Source organism: Phocoena phocoena, chromosome 12 (genome assembly GCF_963924675.1).
Source record: "Phocoena phocoena chromosome 12, mPhoPho1.1, whole genome shotgun sequence".
Lineage (NCBI taxonomy): Eukaryota > Metazoa > Chordata > Mammalia > Artiodactyla > Phocoenidae > Phocoena > Phocoena phocoena.
The window spans coordinates 56,201,076-56,214,719 of record NC_089230.1 but is presented as its reverse complement, the minus strand read 5'-3'; the positions used below and the strand labels follow the sequence as shown (position 1 = coordinate 56,214,719).

Below are 13,644 nucleotides of genomic sequence, written 5' to 3'. Positions count from 1 at the left end.
CCACTTTACAGACAAAGAAACTGAGTCTCAGAAAGATTAAGTAGCTTGATCAATGTCCATCACTGATCAAGGAAATAGCAGAGGGATTTATATTTCTCTTAGTGATGTTAGGAAGTATTCATTTCAGAATAAGCATTGCCTACCTAAAAAAATAATTCTAAATCAATCAAATGAAACAACTCATAGCAGTAAAACCTCTTACTATTACTTCAGCACTATTCAGGCCTACAGCACACTGGAAAACAATTATTATTAGCTCATATCTTATATATGAGGGGGTTGATGTAAGGGGTTAAATAGCTAGTACAAGGCTGTACTATGTAGTAGAGCCTGAATTTGAACACAAGTCTTTGGACTTTGTTTTTTAAGCTCTTCTATACACACTGGCTGACTGGAGTTTAGCCACCTGTCTTGACACCTCTCAAATGTAGGATAAAATATCTCTACTAGAGAGTTATGCAGATTCAGATGTCAAATTATATCTCATAAAATATAACTACCAACAGTAAATGTCTGTTATAACATGGTTAGTTTATTAAGCAGATGTTTATCCAATCTTCCAATATGGATGTTGGTTTCACTACAGTAAAATATTTAATTGGATTTGGAAAATTGCTCTAGTGTTATATTTGAGTAATAAAGAATATAAGTGTGGTTGTTGTTGTTTGGTTGGGTTTTTTTGGGAACAAAATGATGTGATAAAGTAAGCACTGGAATCTAGAATAGGGATTTGTTTTTCATTTAATACCAAACAATTCTTGGTCACATTTAGAATACACAGACTTGGAAAGGATACCTTTCCTTTATGCCTGGAGTGAGTATCACTGTAGTATCTGTCAGTGACAAATAATAGGCTTTTGGTAGGCTTTCTCTAGGCCTCCAACAAGTATATAGGTGATCAGTTGTCTTGTCTCTAGAGTAACTAACTCTGACTTATTTTGCTCTTTGAAAGGTGAGAGTATCCATCACCTTTAATAATAGAATTTCCATTCTGGCTTCTAGTTGATATATCCCTTATTTCATACTTGTTTTCTGATGTGTAACCTGCTATTTGCAAAACGAAAACAGAATTAAAGTAGTATCTAAAATACATACAACAGTAAAATTATATAATTTTAACAAGATTAGTAGGTGAAAAATCAGAACGGAGGGGAAATGAGAATATGAAAGTTAAGTTGAAGTCAGAGTAACACTATTGCACAGAATGCATACTTTTTGATCCTGTAACACTGGCAGACCACATGTGGTGGGATTTTTTTTAAAACTTACCTTGTCCCAGAGAGCATTTATCTCATATTTGGATCTTAGCTACTCTAGAAACCAATTCAAAACAAAAGTAAATAGCTTCTTTTTTTGTAACTGCAGCAGTACATTTAGTAGGACTCCATTTTGTGATTTATGAAATTTTTCTGAGATTCCTCAATGTTGGCTAATGATGACACTCCAAAGAAATGGTACAAGAGTTGAAGATAAGGCACAAATGGGCTTTCAGCTTGTCTGGCTTAATCCAAGAACAAATATTAGGAATATCAAGAAAAAGAGATGTTTGTTTGTTTTATTTAAACTGACTGAGCTCTTACTAAATAGTGAGCAACCATGAATTTGAAGTTTTCCTGCCTGAGAGCTTTAAAAGTGAGTGAAGCCTGGGCTTGGCTAGATGTCCTCTGAGGCAAATTAAGGGCACTCATTGGCATATATGTCTTAATAGCAAAAGATTCCACCTCTACTCAGATTTGTCAAAGAGAATCCTCTATGGCAGGGCCAGGATGCTGTGGAGTAAAGTCTAACGAAGACATTCTATCACAGAAAAAAATAGCAACCAAGAACTTTAAAGTCCATATCAGAGAGTGTGAAATCAAAATTTTTAGCCTGGAAAAATGTAAAAGCAGATACAAAGAAACTGCTACAGCAGGAAGAAGTAAAATATAATAAAATTTTAAGAAATACGTATAAAGTCTAACCCCTCCAATTGTTAACCTTAAGCAATGTAACGTCCAGATATAACCTGAAGGATAAACTGGTTGCAAATTATATGCCTGGATAACTGCATGTGTTAATTTGTCATATGGCATTGTTAACACTACATCAGTTAAATGTTGGGAAATTCTAACAATATTTTGATTTTGGAAAAAATCATTCTGTGGTATTTCTTTCTAGGAGGGGTGATGTGGCACAAGCAATTTTCTTTTGTGGCCACTCTTATTTACACACAAGAAGATAATAATTTTGTTCTTTTTAATGTGGTTTGAAGTGTGCACACAGTTCATTCAGAAGCAGTAGTAGCAAGACATAAATGCTATAAATAAAAGAAGGTCCAGAACAAGTTCTTTTTTAATTCCCATTGGAAATTATTAACTCACCTTTCAAGAGAGTATCCCCGTTGTTCACTTTTGTTCATGTTAGAGTATAGGTACTCCATCAAAAATAACTAAACTTTTCTACTTAGATCTAAGTTCATAGTCCATACTGACTCTTGTTTTCAGAATCAAAGACTGAAGGGAGGTCAGTGAAATGCTCACACAGTCCTCAGTTATCCCTTAAAGGTTTCTTTTCAACGTAATGTAGAAGAAACCTGGGGCTCATGCAGAACACCATTTTCTTAACCACCTCCCACCCTCGCCTCCAAAACACAATTTCCAGGATTGGGCTGAGATTCCCAGGTTTTCAAATTATCAAGGAGGAAACAGCCAAAATTTTAGAATGTATAGATCCTAAATGGATCTATATCTTTGGGAATATAAAATATGCCACTTTATAAAAGGCATAGATTATGCTCTATATCCAAGCTCCAAGAGTTAGAGAGACCTGGAGTTTATTTTCACTCACTGTATCAATTTGTTGGCTAATTTATTCATTCTTATTATGTCTTGGTTTCTTCACCTGTAAAGTAAGTATAATAACAGGACCTACATCATAGGATTTTTAATGAGGCCTAAATTGATTAAGATGTGCAGTGTGCTTAGAATAGTACCCAGCACTTTTTAGGCATTATGTAAGTGTTATTTATAGTTATACATCTGAATCGCTGTTTCTTTCATTTATCCCAATCGATATTTCTATGCCTATTGAGTTGGTAAAGTAAAAAATATCGACAAGGGTAATGCTGAACTCTCATTGAGTAGTTCTGAAGTTGCGAGACCTTTAACACATATCCATCAGGAACAATGAATACCTTCTACAAAGATAATCTTGTAAATTTTTATTTAATAAGAAAATTTTTCTCTTATTTTGCTTAAATGTAAATTTATCAGAGAGTTATTGGCTCATGTAATTTTTATCCATTCAGGAAATATTATTTGTTTCCTAAAAGTTGTACATCCAATTCGGTTGTGTGTGGGGGGTGTTCCCCATACCATAAGCAGTGCTCTGACGCCAGCACATTGGGTCCTACAACCCAATTCAGTTCTCACAGCATCCATCCAGAGGTAGCATCCGATTCTGCAGGTTAAGGGCTTAGTCCTACAAGACTGTTTCCCCACCTCCCCCACTTCGGACATGAACCCCAAGTCCAGGTAATCACTTGTGCTTCTGACCCACCGGCTATAGATTGGAGGTTCCTACAGCCCCCTCCTTAGGTTCGATTAATTTGCTAGAGCAACTCACAGAACTCAGAGAAACATTTTACATACTAGATTCCCGGTTTATTATGAAAGGATGTAACTCAGTAACAGCCAGATGGAAGAGATGCATAGGGCAAGATACAGGGAAAGGGCAAGGAGCTTCCTCGACCCTTCTGAGTATGCCACTCTCCTCGCATCTCCACATGTTCACCAACCTGGAAGCTCTCCAGATCCTCTCCTTTTGGGTTTTTCTGGTGGCTTCAGTTCATAGGCATGATTGATTAAATCATTGGCCATGGCGATTGAACTCAGTCTCCAGCCCCTCTTCCTTCCCAGGAGGTCACCGGGGTAGAACTGAAAGTTTCAACCTTCCAATCATGAGATTGCTTTCCCCTGGCAACCAGCACCCACCCTCCCATCTTAGGGGATTTTCCAAAGTCACCTCATTTGACATGAACTCAGTTGTGCTTGAAAGGGGCTTGCTAAGAATAACAAGACACCCATTTCACCTTTATGGCTCTGAAGCAATTTCAGGAAGTGAAGAAAAGAAACCAAATATTATAACAAAGATGTTCCCATTGCTTTTATTGTTTGGGAAATTCTAAGAGTATCTGGAGTTTTGTGCCAGAAATGGGATGAAGACCAAATACATATTTCTTATTATAAATTACAATATCACAATTCCTAAGTTCCTTTCCTCTGCTCAATTCTTTGATGCTACCTATCATTAACAAATGTTTCTCCCTTTAAAAAAAATACATTTTATATATCCCAAAATTTTTCACAAACATCTGTCTTTTCTTACTGAACAGCTAATGCTGTGGAAATACAAATTTTATTGTAGCTAATTGGTTAATACCTACCTATGGGCATGAAATACAAAGGATGTAGCTGGGGCAGCTACTTAGTAAACCAATTTGAGTAGTTAGTAGTTTGTGGAAGAATATTAGATGCACCTGAGAATACTTGTTTCCTACTAAGAGCTCTTCATTCAGCTCAAAAATGCATCATTTTTCAATTATCATCACCAGCTACTGTTCACTGATAAATAGCTATTTCTAAAGGATTCTGTATTTTCAGAGAGGAAATTGACACTTCTTATGACTGGGAGTTCTAACCCAAAAGTCCTTGTTTTAAGACTGATAGTCTAAAATTGATGAGGACTGTAGAAGTGTGAAATAAAATATAGTAAATTTCAATTGTTCATTAATAAAAAATAAACTTGCCTTTATCTGTACAGTGGTGATTTACATTTGCTTCATTAATACTAAGAAAACGTCTCTAAAATGCTAAAAAAATTCCTGTTGGTATTGTACTTTGGAGCACTGTTTTCCTAATTGAGTAATACTTTTCAACAAAATAAAATGGTGTTCCTTATTATGGAATTTGTAGTGAAGATATTACAAATATAATGAACTAAGATTTGCTCATTTGAGATTTTGTTTCAAATTTATGCCTCTTTTAATATGTAAAACATAAGGTTTACAATTGCAAACATTCAATTAATAGCTTTTCTATCAAGAGAATTGGTTCAGAAATTCCTTTGTAACCACTAATCTTCTTTAACTATGGAAAAAAGATTTAGTTTGACCCAATTTTAATGTAACCTGAATACTATAGGCTGATTCTTCATTACATTCTGCTATTTTCATCTCACTTGTCTTATTGACATAATGTATTTCATCTAACGTGTACCTTCAATATTAATATTTTAATATTTTTATTTTTTACTTCTTAGGCATTAGCTATGGGAATGATGACAGAATATTACCATTACATCTTTACCACACTGGTAAGTAATTTATTAAAACATAAAGATAATGCTCTAAATTTTCTTATAATGAATTTCAGGATGAAAAATGGGTTTTTGAGTGGGAAGAAGTAATATAATACTGGCACTTTTAAAGTTACGATTTATTTTATTTTGATAAAACCCAAGAGGAATTATCATCATAGAGAACTAATGATTCTTGGTGGGAAGCTGATGATTTTGAAATAATATCGTTTCAGATATTAATTCAAAATAATGTCTTATATTTATATTGCTTAGAGGACTTTCAGAACATAATGGATTTTAAAATTAGTTTGCTGAGAAATCAGTGTTTTAGAAAAGCACAAATTCTTATGTTGTTAGCTCTATTGACTTAACCGAAATCAGGTTTATTGAAGCTGCTCCTTTAGTAGATTAAATTTCCTATTCTGTTTTTGCATATGTTAACTTGGAATTTTTAAGTAAATATGATTTAATTTGCAATTAGCAAATTGAATGTTACCCTTATCTTTTGTCTTTACGTAACCACTACAGTTTTTTCTCAATATGCATGAAAATCTGACATTCTTTTTTTTTTTATCAAACCTACTTATCCTTAGCTCTATTTCTTTACCAATACATTATCCTAGTTTTCCTTCCACTGTGAAACAGCTATCTGTCTCTGTCACTATTTCCTGCCCATCCCCCCAATATGAGAGTATCTCCAAGTTTGGGCATGTATCTTATTTTCTTTTTTCCTCTTCAATTATTTTCTTCAGAACTGGTATGTACTTAGAGCTTCAATTATGACCTTTGTTCAAATGAGATCTAAATGTCTATCTGTAATATTCCTGAATTGTTGTATATCGCTGCGTTGCAGGATGTTTCTAATCGTTGTGGCGTTAAGATAATTTCAAGTTATTTAAACCTTAATGGACTGTCCTCTGAAGTGACTCATCTTCTGACTCTTGATTCAAAACTTCCACTGTCTCTAACTCCTGTATCCCCAACAAAATGCCACTGATTTTTTCTCCATAGTGTCTGTGGTATGCATCTTCTCCTTTCCTACAATGACCAGTCTAACCAATACTCTCTCTTTGTTAACTCAAAAGTTTTCCAGTTGATCTCCTTGCTTTTAGGAGTCTTGAAGTTACCAGATTAAATTACTAAAATTTAGTAATTGGTCTAAATTACTGAATTTTAAATCTAAATTGATCACAATGGCTTCTTGTAAAAACAACTCTTCTTCAATGAAGATGCTTCACACAGTAGGTTGTATTTTACTGGTAAATACTAAGGCTAACTCTGCTGTATATCTGTATCACTTCCCACCAGGCAACTTTTCTGCAACCTGTGAGAAACTTAGTGATGGGCTGGTGGAGAGTGAGTAGAAGCCTTCCCTCGTCAGCAAATTATATTTCAATGCTGTTGAAACTCAGTTCTACCATAATCATAAGATTTTAGGGAAATCGAAAGCATCTCTTAATAAGGAAAAAAATGGAAAAAAAAAACTAGTTTAGTATATGTAGGACTCATCTAGCCTATAATTGAAGGTCCTTTTCAGTTTGATTCTAACCTAACTTTCCTATTTTCTTTTGCCGCTGCTCTCCCTCATGAATTCTCTTATAGCCAAACTGATTTAGGTTAGTCTCCTGAGTAGACTTTATATTTTCTAATTTTTGTATCTCTACTGACATTTTGGTCTCCTTTTGTCTTTTGCCTTTCAAGAGCATGGGCATTCTTTAATGGCAGCTCAGATCCCATCTGCTCTGTGAAGTTGTTCTTTACCATAAAAATTGAAAATCATTTATCTTGCTTCTGACTCTTTGCACTTATCACTTGTACTCTTTTGCCCCTTAACATATATTGCACTACATTATATATATATATATATATATATATATATATAGCCAGAGAGAGAGAGATAATCTCCTTGGCTAGATTGCAAATGTTGAAAACTAAAAACCTAAAAGTTCCTTATATTTTTCACAGCACAGAATAGAGCTCAGGCCAACGTCAGCGTCTCTTCACTGAATTTTGCTTCTATAATCTAGTCTGTACAGCTGTACGAGCAAGCTGTGCCCAGGACCAATGGCATTGATCTTGCCCTGGCTCTCAGTAGTTCTCAGTGTTGTCTGTAAGATCTAAGGAATAGCTAATGCCAACTCAATGGGGGCAAAAGTCGCACGTGCTGCATGTTTTCATAGTGACATCCGACTGCCCCGACAGCTTTGGCCTCCTATCTCCTGGGCAAATCCAGAGCACTCACTGTATACAGAGTAGAAAGGGCAACCAAAATCTGAAGTGTTCCTTATGGGGGAGTTGCTAGATAGGGTATAAGACAAAAGAACTACAAGAGTTCTTGTAACCAATAAGGCCAGTTTTGTTAACTTTTTTCCTCAGCTTTGATATAATTTTCATTAGTTAGAAGCTATATTTCATGATCTGTTTCTTAAAATAAAAAGAAAAAAGACAAAGCAAAGTAACACAAAAATGGCAATAACCAGTCAAGGAAGCAAGACATGGGAAAACACCTATAATCAGTTAAATATAAAAGAGTAATGCATAAAATTTAAGGGCAAGCTATCCCTAACATAGAGAAGAAAGCTTATGCAGACCTTAAAGGTAGGTTGTAGAAAAGCCTGTTGTTCCACTGGTGGAACTGGAATAATATATATATGTACTTGTTTATGTAGAGTGTATATATATTTGCATTGGCAAAACATGAGGATAGTGTATTTGAATCTTGGTGATTTGTGATGTTTGAACATCACTTGAGACACAGTGGTGTTAAGTAACCTAAGGCAAGCAGGAATACATGATTATTTCAATTATACTTGCCTATGAATATTCTCTCTTGATACTAACACAAAGAAATTTGTCTTTTAGGACCTCTTCGCTCTTGATGTAGAACCCTACCGATATAGTGGCGTTAACATGACAGGGTTCAGAATATTAAATACAGAAAATACACAAGTCTCCTCCATCATTGAAAAGTGGTCTATGGAACGGTTGCAGGCACCTCCGAAACCCGATTCAGGTTTGCTGGATGGATTTATGACGGTATGAATACCCACTTAAAGATCAGTTTGTGTGTTTCTAAGTAATATTGCATAAATTATTGAGTCCTCTGGATCCAAACTTCGGTTTAGTTATTAATGTTAAAGGCATGATATCAGAAGTACTATTGCCAAAAAAAAAAGTACTATTGCCAATAATTCTATTAACAATTTTCTAAATCAATTTTATGTGGCAAATTTAACTTTTATCCAAGTATCTCAAAAAGCATTACAACTATTGTCAGAAAACTGCAATGTAGGGGATTTCTCTAAAATTAATTACTGCTATATATAGGATAAATTAAAGACTGAAAAGAAGACATTAACCTGAAAGTTATCCTTCTTAACTACCAGTATATGATTACTCTTCATCATGTTGGTTTCTGATATCTGATGTCATATAAATGACTTACATCACACTAAAATTTCCCTTGAGCTTACTCTTTAAGGTTCAGAATTCACCAATAATCACACTTATTTTCAAGTCTTGGTTTTAAACCTAGAAACTAGACTAATGTTTAAACTGTAAAAGAAGGGTACATTTTATGTAACTTTAGTTGTTTATAGCAGTTCTGCCAATGAAAATCTAATGCAATGTACATACATAATTTAAAATTTTCTAATAGCTATGTTAAAAAACATACACCAAAAGGTAAATTTCAACATTATTAATTTATTTTATTTAACCCATTGTATCAAAAATGCCATTATTTAAACAATCACTATAAAAATTATGACTGAAATATATTACATTCTTTTTTTCTGTTAAGTCTTTGAAAGTTGGTGTGCATTTGACACTTCACATATTAATTCAAACTAGTCACATTTCAAGTTCTCAGTAGCCAAATGTAGCTACTGGCCACCTTATAGGACCAGGTAAGTTTATACTGTACTATTGAACAAATTATAAATGTCTGATATATTCTCATTCAATCTATTTTCTATAGACAAAGTTACTGCTACAATTTGGTAAATAGCCCAGCACTTTGGCAATATTTACATTTCCTAGGTCATTAAAAAGTGTCATTCTAGGGCTTCCCTGGTGGCGCAGTGGTTGAGAGTCCACCTGCCGATGCAGGGGACACGGGTTCGTGCCCCAGTCTGGGAGGATCCCACATGCCGCAGAGCGGCTGGGCCCGTGAGCCATGGCCGCTGAGCCTGCGCGTCCGGAGCCTGTGCTCTGCAACGGGAGAGACCCTCATACCACAAAAAAAAAAAAAAAAAAAAGATGTGTGGAAAAGCTTTTTCTATTATGATTGTAATGTTTCCATTAATTGCTTCGATGGGGCTTCAAAGTATGTTTTTAATGTTGTAGCAAAATAAAGGAAATTTTTGTGTTTTTCTTCCCTTAAAAGATTTAGTAATACAAATTGAGTGTCTTCACAGAGACTGTGAAGAAATCATAGTTACCCTCTAGGCACCAACCTTCTAATGGAAAGGAAAAAAAAAAAAAGACATTTATTTTCTTTTAGTGAGAAAAATAACCTACTAGAATTTGAAAATATCTTATATCCACATTATTGTTTTAAGGAAATAGTATGAGGGGAATTTTACTCCTGTGCATAAAAAGAGATGGTTGACTAGTTCTAGTATTTTAGTTTTAACTTAAGATATATTTGAGAAACTTTATTGGGAGGAAAATACATAAATAACTTAAAAATGAAGATTTTTTTTTCTGAAGTACATCCAGATTAAAAATAAAATACAACCAAGAATAAATTACAAATATATTTCATTCCCAGTTTGAAGATGGTGAATCAAACTTTTGGAACCTAATAGACAATGTTATTTTTAAAAATTAAAACATATACTTCCTTTTAAATTGTTATTTTAATCATGTATATATTTTTTCCATATATGCTTTCTAACTCTTTTTACCCTTCCTTAATTTCAAGATGGATATTGTTATTTGTTATTCAGAACCATTACTGAATGGTTTTAGGAAAAGTAAATCAATAGGTATCATGGCAATCTTAATATTTTCATACTCTAAGTCTTCTACTGATACGTCCAAGGATTAGTGTGCCCTTTTATATATCAGAATCACAAAAATTATCCAGCCTTACTTGGGTACTGTGTGTATTTCAGTATGATTCCTATATGACTCTACATGTCATCCCTTGAAACTTGTAGTAAGTTAAGTAGACTATTGAAAGAGATAAATACGAAGGAAGATATATTAATTTCATATCTAGGAAGGTAGGGGCTCTTGGAAAGAATTAACCTTCATAAAATGGATCAAAAAAGAGAAAAATCAGTTATATTTCTGTATACTAGGAAAGAATAATCTGCAATTTATTAAAATTTATAATTTGTATAAATAAATAAAATTCATTTTCTAAAATAACAACAACAACAAAAAATCCAGCTATGTGTCTACACTAATGCTAAATGCTTTGCATGCATCATTCCATTTAATCCTCAAAACAACTCACTGAGTTGGTACCATTATTATTCCCATTTTACAGATAGAAATATAAGACCTCAAGTGGTTAACTAACATTCTAATGTCACACAGTAAATGTCAGAATTTTAAATTGAACCTGAGTCTTTCTGTTATCCAAATTTGAACTCTTAGTCGTTATTTTTACCTTCCCCCATTAGCCACATAATTACTCCAAGTCCCAGTATTTACAATTATGGAGCACACAGGCCACTAGACAAGATGAGGACCTCAAAGTCAACCAAGTGTTTGGACTCTTTTCTTGGCTTTCCTAAACATATTCTTCTCAATAAAAGGTATATGCACGCTAAAAAGAAAAAAAAAAAAAAAGATGGGGTGTTAGGATGAATGCAGGTTTAGGTTTTTTCTTTCTAGCCATGAGTCCAGTCCTCAATCCTGCCCTTCTTCTGAACTGACAAGTGATTTAGTGGGAGTGGATAAGTGATAGAACAAAAATACACTGATGAGAAAATGATTAGCCTATTTATTGAAAATTCTGGGCATTGTGTATAGACCATAGATTTTGAAATCTTCAGAAAAATTTTTAATGCCAACACTCTTCTCTTTGTTATAGTCATGAAATACTTTTCAAATAGATCTTAAATAAGAAAAAAGAGTATAAGGGATAATTACCTGTTTATTTATATATCTTTATTTGAGTTACTGCAAAATATAAAAACCACCAGAAGACTTACATGAGAACATTTTTAAAATGAATGACTTCATTTTTAAAATGAAGATAAATTTCCTTGTATGAGCACTTTTTGAATAGTTCTTATCTAAAAATGTGTGCCAGCTATTTTTTTATTATATTTATAAATAGAGCATGGAACACAAAATATTTTAGAAGTGACATAAAGTTTGCCATTCAAATAAAGATTTCTTTTAAAATGGATGCAGATTAATGACTTTTTTACAATTTTCCAAAAGGAAAACTGACAATATCTTTTAAAATATTTCATTAGATAACATTATACAATGATATAAAAGATTATATATAAAATATTTTATTATATAAATTAATTATTAATTATAAAATAGTGCATGATTATTATAAAATAAAACCAGTATGAGATCTGTTTAAAAATATTGGTATATTTATGCCTTGTATGAGTATTCTTTTTCTTTTCCACTTAAGATTAGATTGTAAGCATTTTCCCAGTTATTAAATGTTTAGGAAAATAAATTAATTATTTAAAGAAATTTTAGAAAATATTAGAAAATTTAGAAAAATATATATTTCCACCATGAATGGAGTAAGGAAGTTAAGAGGATTCTAGTTAGAAAAGAAAAGAATTATAGCCTGGCATTGTAGAGTTGGCAACATTCCGTTTAGTCAATTCATGAGATCTCAGTGTTTATATATCCCTTGTTCTTTTTTCTCCTTATGATCCCATTAAGAAATGGGATTATCAGCAAAGTCCCTAGTACTTGGACCAAGACCTATTATCAGTATCATAGTCATTTGTCACTATGTAAGATCACAGTGCTTAGATTTGCACTTTATTTCTTTATGTTTAAGCTATAAAAAGAAACAGTGAATTGGATTCATAAGAATTTTCCTGGTTGAGTTAGCACCTAGGCTAAGTGTTTATCTGTTAAATGACTACTGAATACAAGACCATTTCTGCCATAGTTGTAGTTCCTTCTTCTATGGTCTGGGAACATCATATTAAAGATATTAATGCTAGTAACTCAGTAAAATTCTTATCTTCATTTGGTATAAACCCAACCAGGGAACCAAGTCACACAATACATCCAAACCTGATCTCACTAAGAAGGAAGGAAGAAAGGAAGTCTGACCCCCTTCCTTCACACATAAGGGTTTTGTTTTTAACTCATATCACCTTTCTCCCACTTTCCCCCATGCCCACACACTGCCATCCAGGTAGTACTCTAAATGCCTCCCTAGACATGAGCCCTTATTATAAAACCCTTTCCCTACTGTGCATTCTTTATTAATTATTCACATATTTTCATGCCCCTGGGAGTGGGGAGGCCCCCTTCAGTGAACATCTTTACTGTCCTTTACCGCGTGATCAGAAGGCATTTCTCCCCATCCTCTGACCAGACATCTACTTTCCCCAGGCACCGTTAACTATAGGGTGGGAATTCACTTTTTTGAATCCATCAGCGTTTGACAATGGTTACATTTATTATTGACTTATTGAGTTTGCAACAATCTCAATTCAAGAGAATGAAATCAAGTAGAAACACCTCAAGGTAAATTTTAAGCTATATCCTGGGACTCCTTCCCAGTGCTCCCATTATGTCATGCATCTTAATGCTAATGGACCTGTAATCCATTTGGTATTTTACAAATACCATTTTTTCTTATGTTGTTATATAATATCACATATATCCCTTGACAATGTAAATTTGCAACACAAATCAATGACTCTTTCATTCAAATTATTTTAGGGAGATTACCGTTTTTGGAAATTTAAACTCTTCGAGACTTACTGCTCTCTCCATTTCCTTTCTCCTCTCTTCATATCCATCCAACGATCATCAAACACTGTCAAATCTACTGTATCAATATCTTGCTTAACTACATTCTTCTTTCCACCCCCAGAGCTGTGCCTTGGTTAAGGACCCCACGGTCTCTCCCCTGGCTGTTGCAATAGTCTCCTCACTGAATTCCCACTTCCTAACGTCTCTCCTACACTTACCTTTTTCCTACCATGAGCTTACCAAAACATACTGATGACTCCTTGTCATTGAAATTTTAGCTCATTTGTCAAGCCTGCAAGGCCTTCCATGATCTGGCTCCTGCTACTTCTCCAGCCTCGTATTTGCCTGCTCCCTGCTCTTTTAAGCCACCCATCTCAC

At 34.0% G+C, this 13,644-nt stretch overlaps 1 protein-coding gene across 3 annotated transcripts in view; it reads left to right on the top strand.

The window, feature by feature from the left end:
• GRIK2 (glutamate ionotropic receptor kainate type subunit 2) overlaps positions 1-13,644 on the top strand; it is a 625,962-nt gene that overhangs the window by 293,263 nt on the left and 319,055 nt on the right. For all 3 annotated transcript variants that reach the window (XM_065888797.1, XM_065888798.1, XM_065888799.1), the window contains exons 5-6: positions 5,299-5,352; positions 8,200-8,373. In XM_065888797.1, the coding sequence (XP_065744869.1) occupies positions 5,299-5,352; positions 8,200-8,373 (228 nt within the window). The remainder of the gene's footprint in view (positions 1-5,298; positions 5,353-8,199; positions 8,374-13,644) is intronic.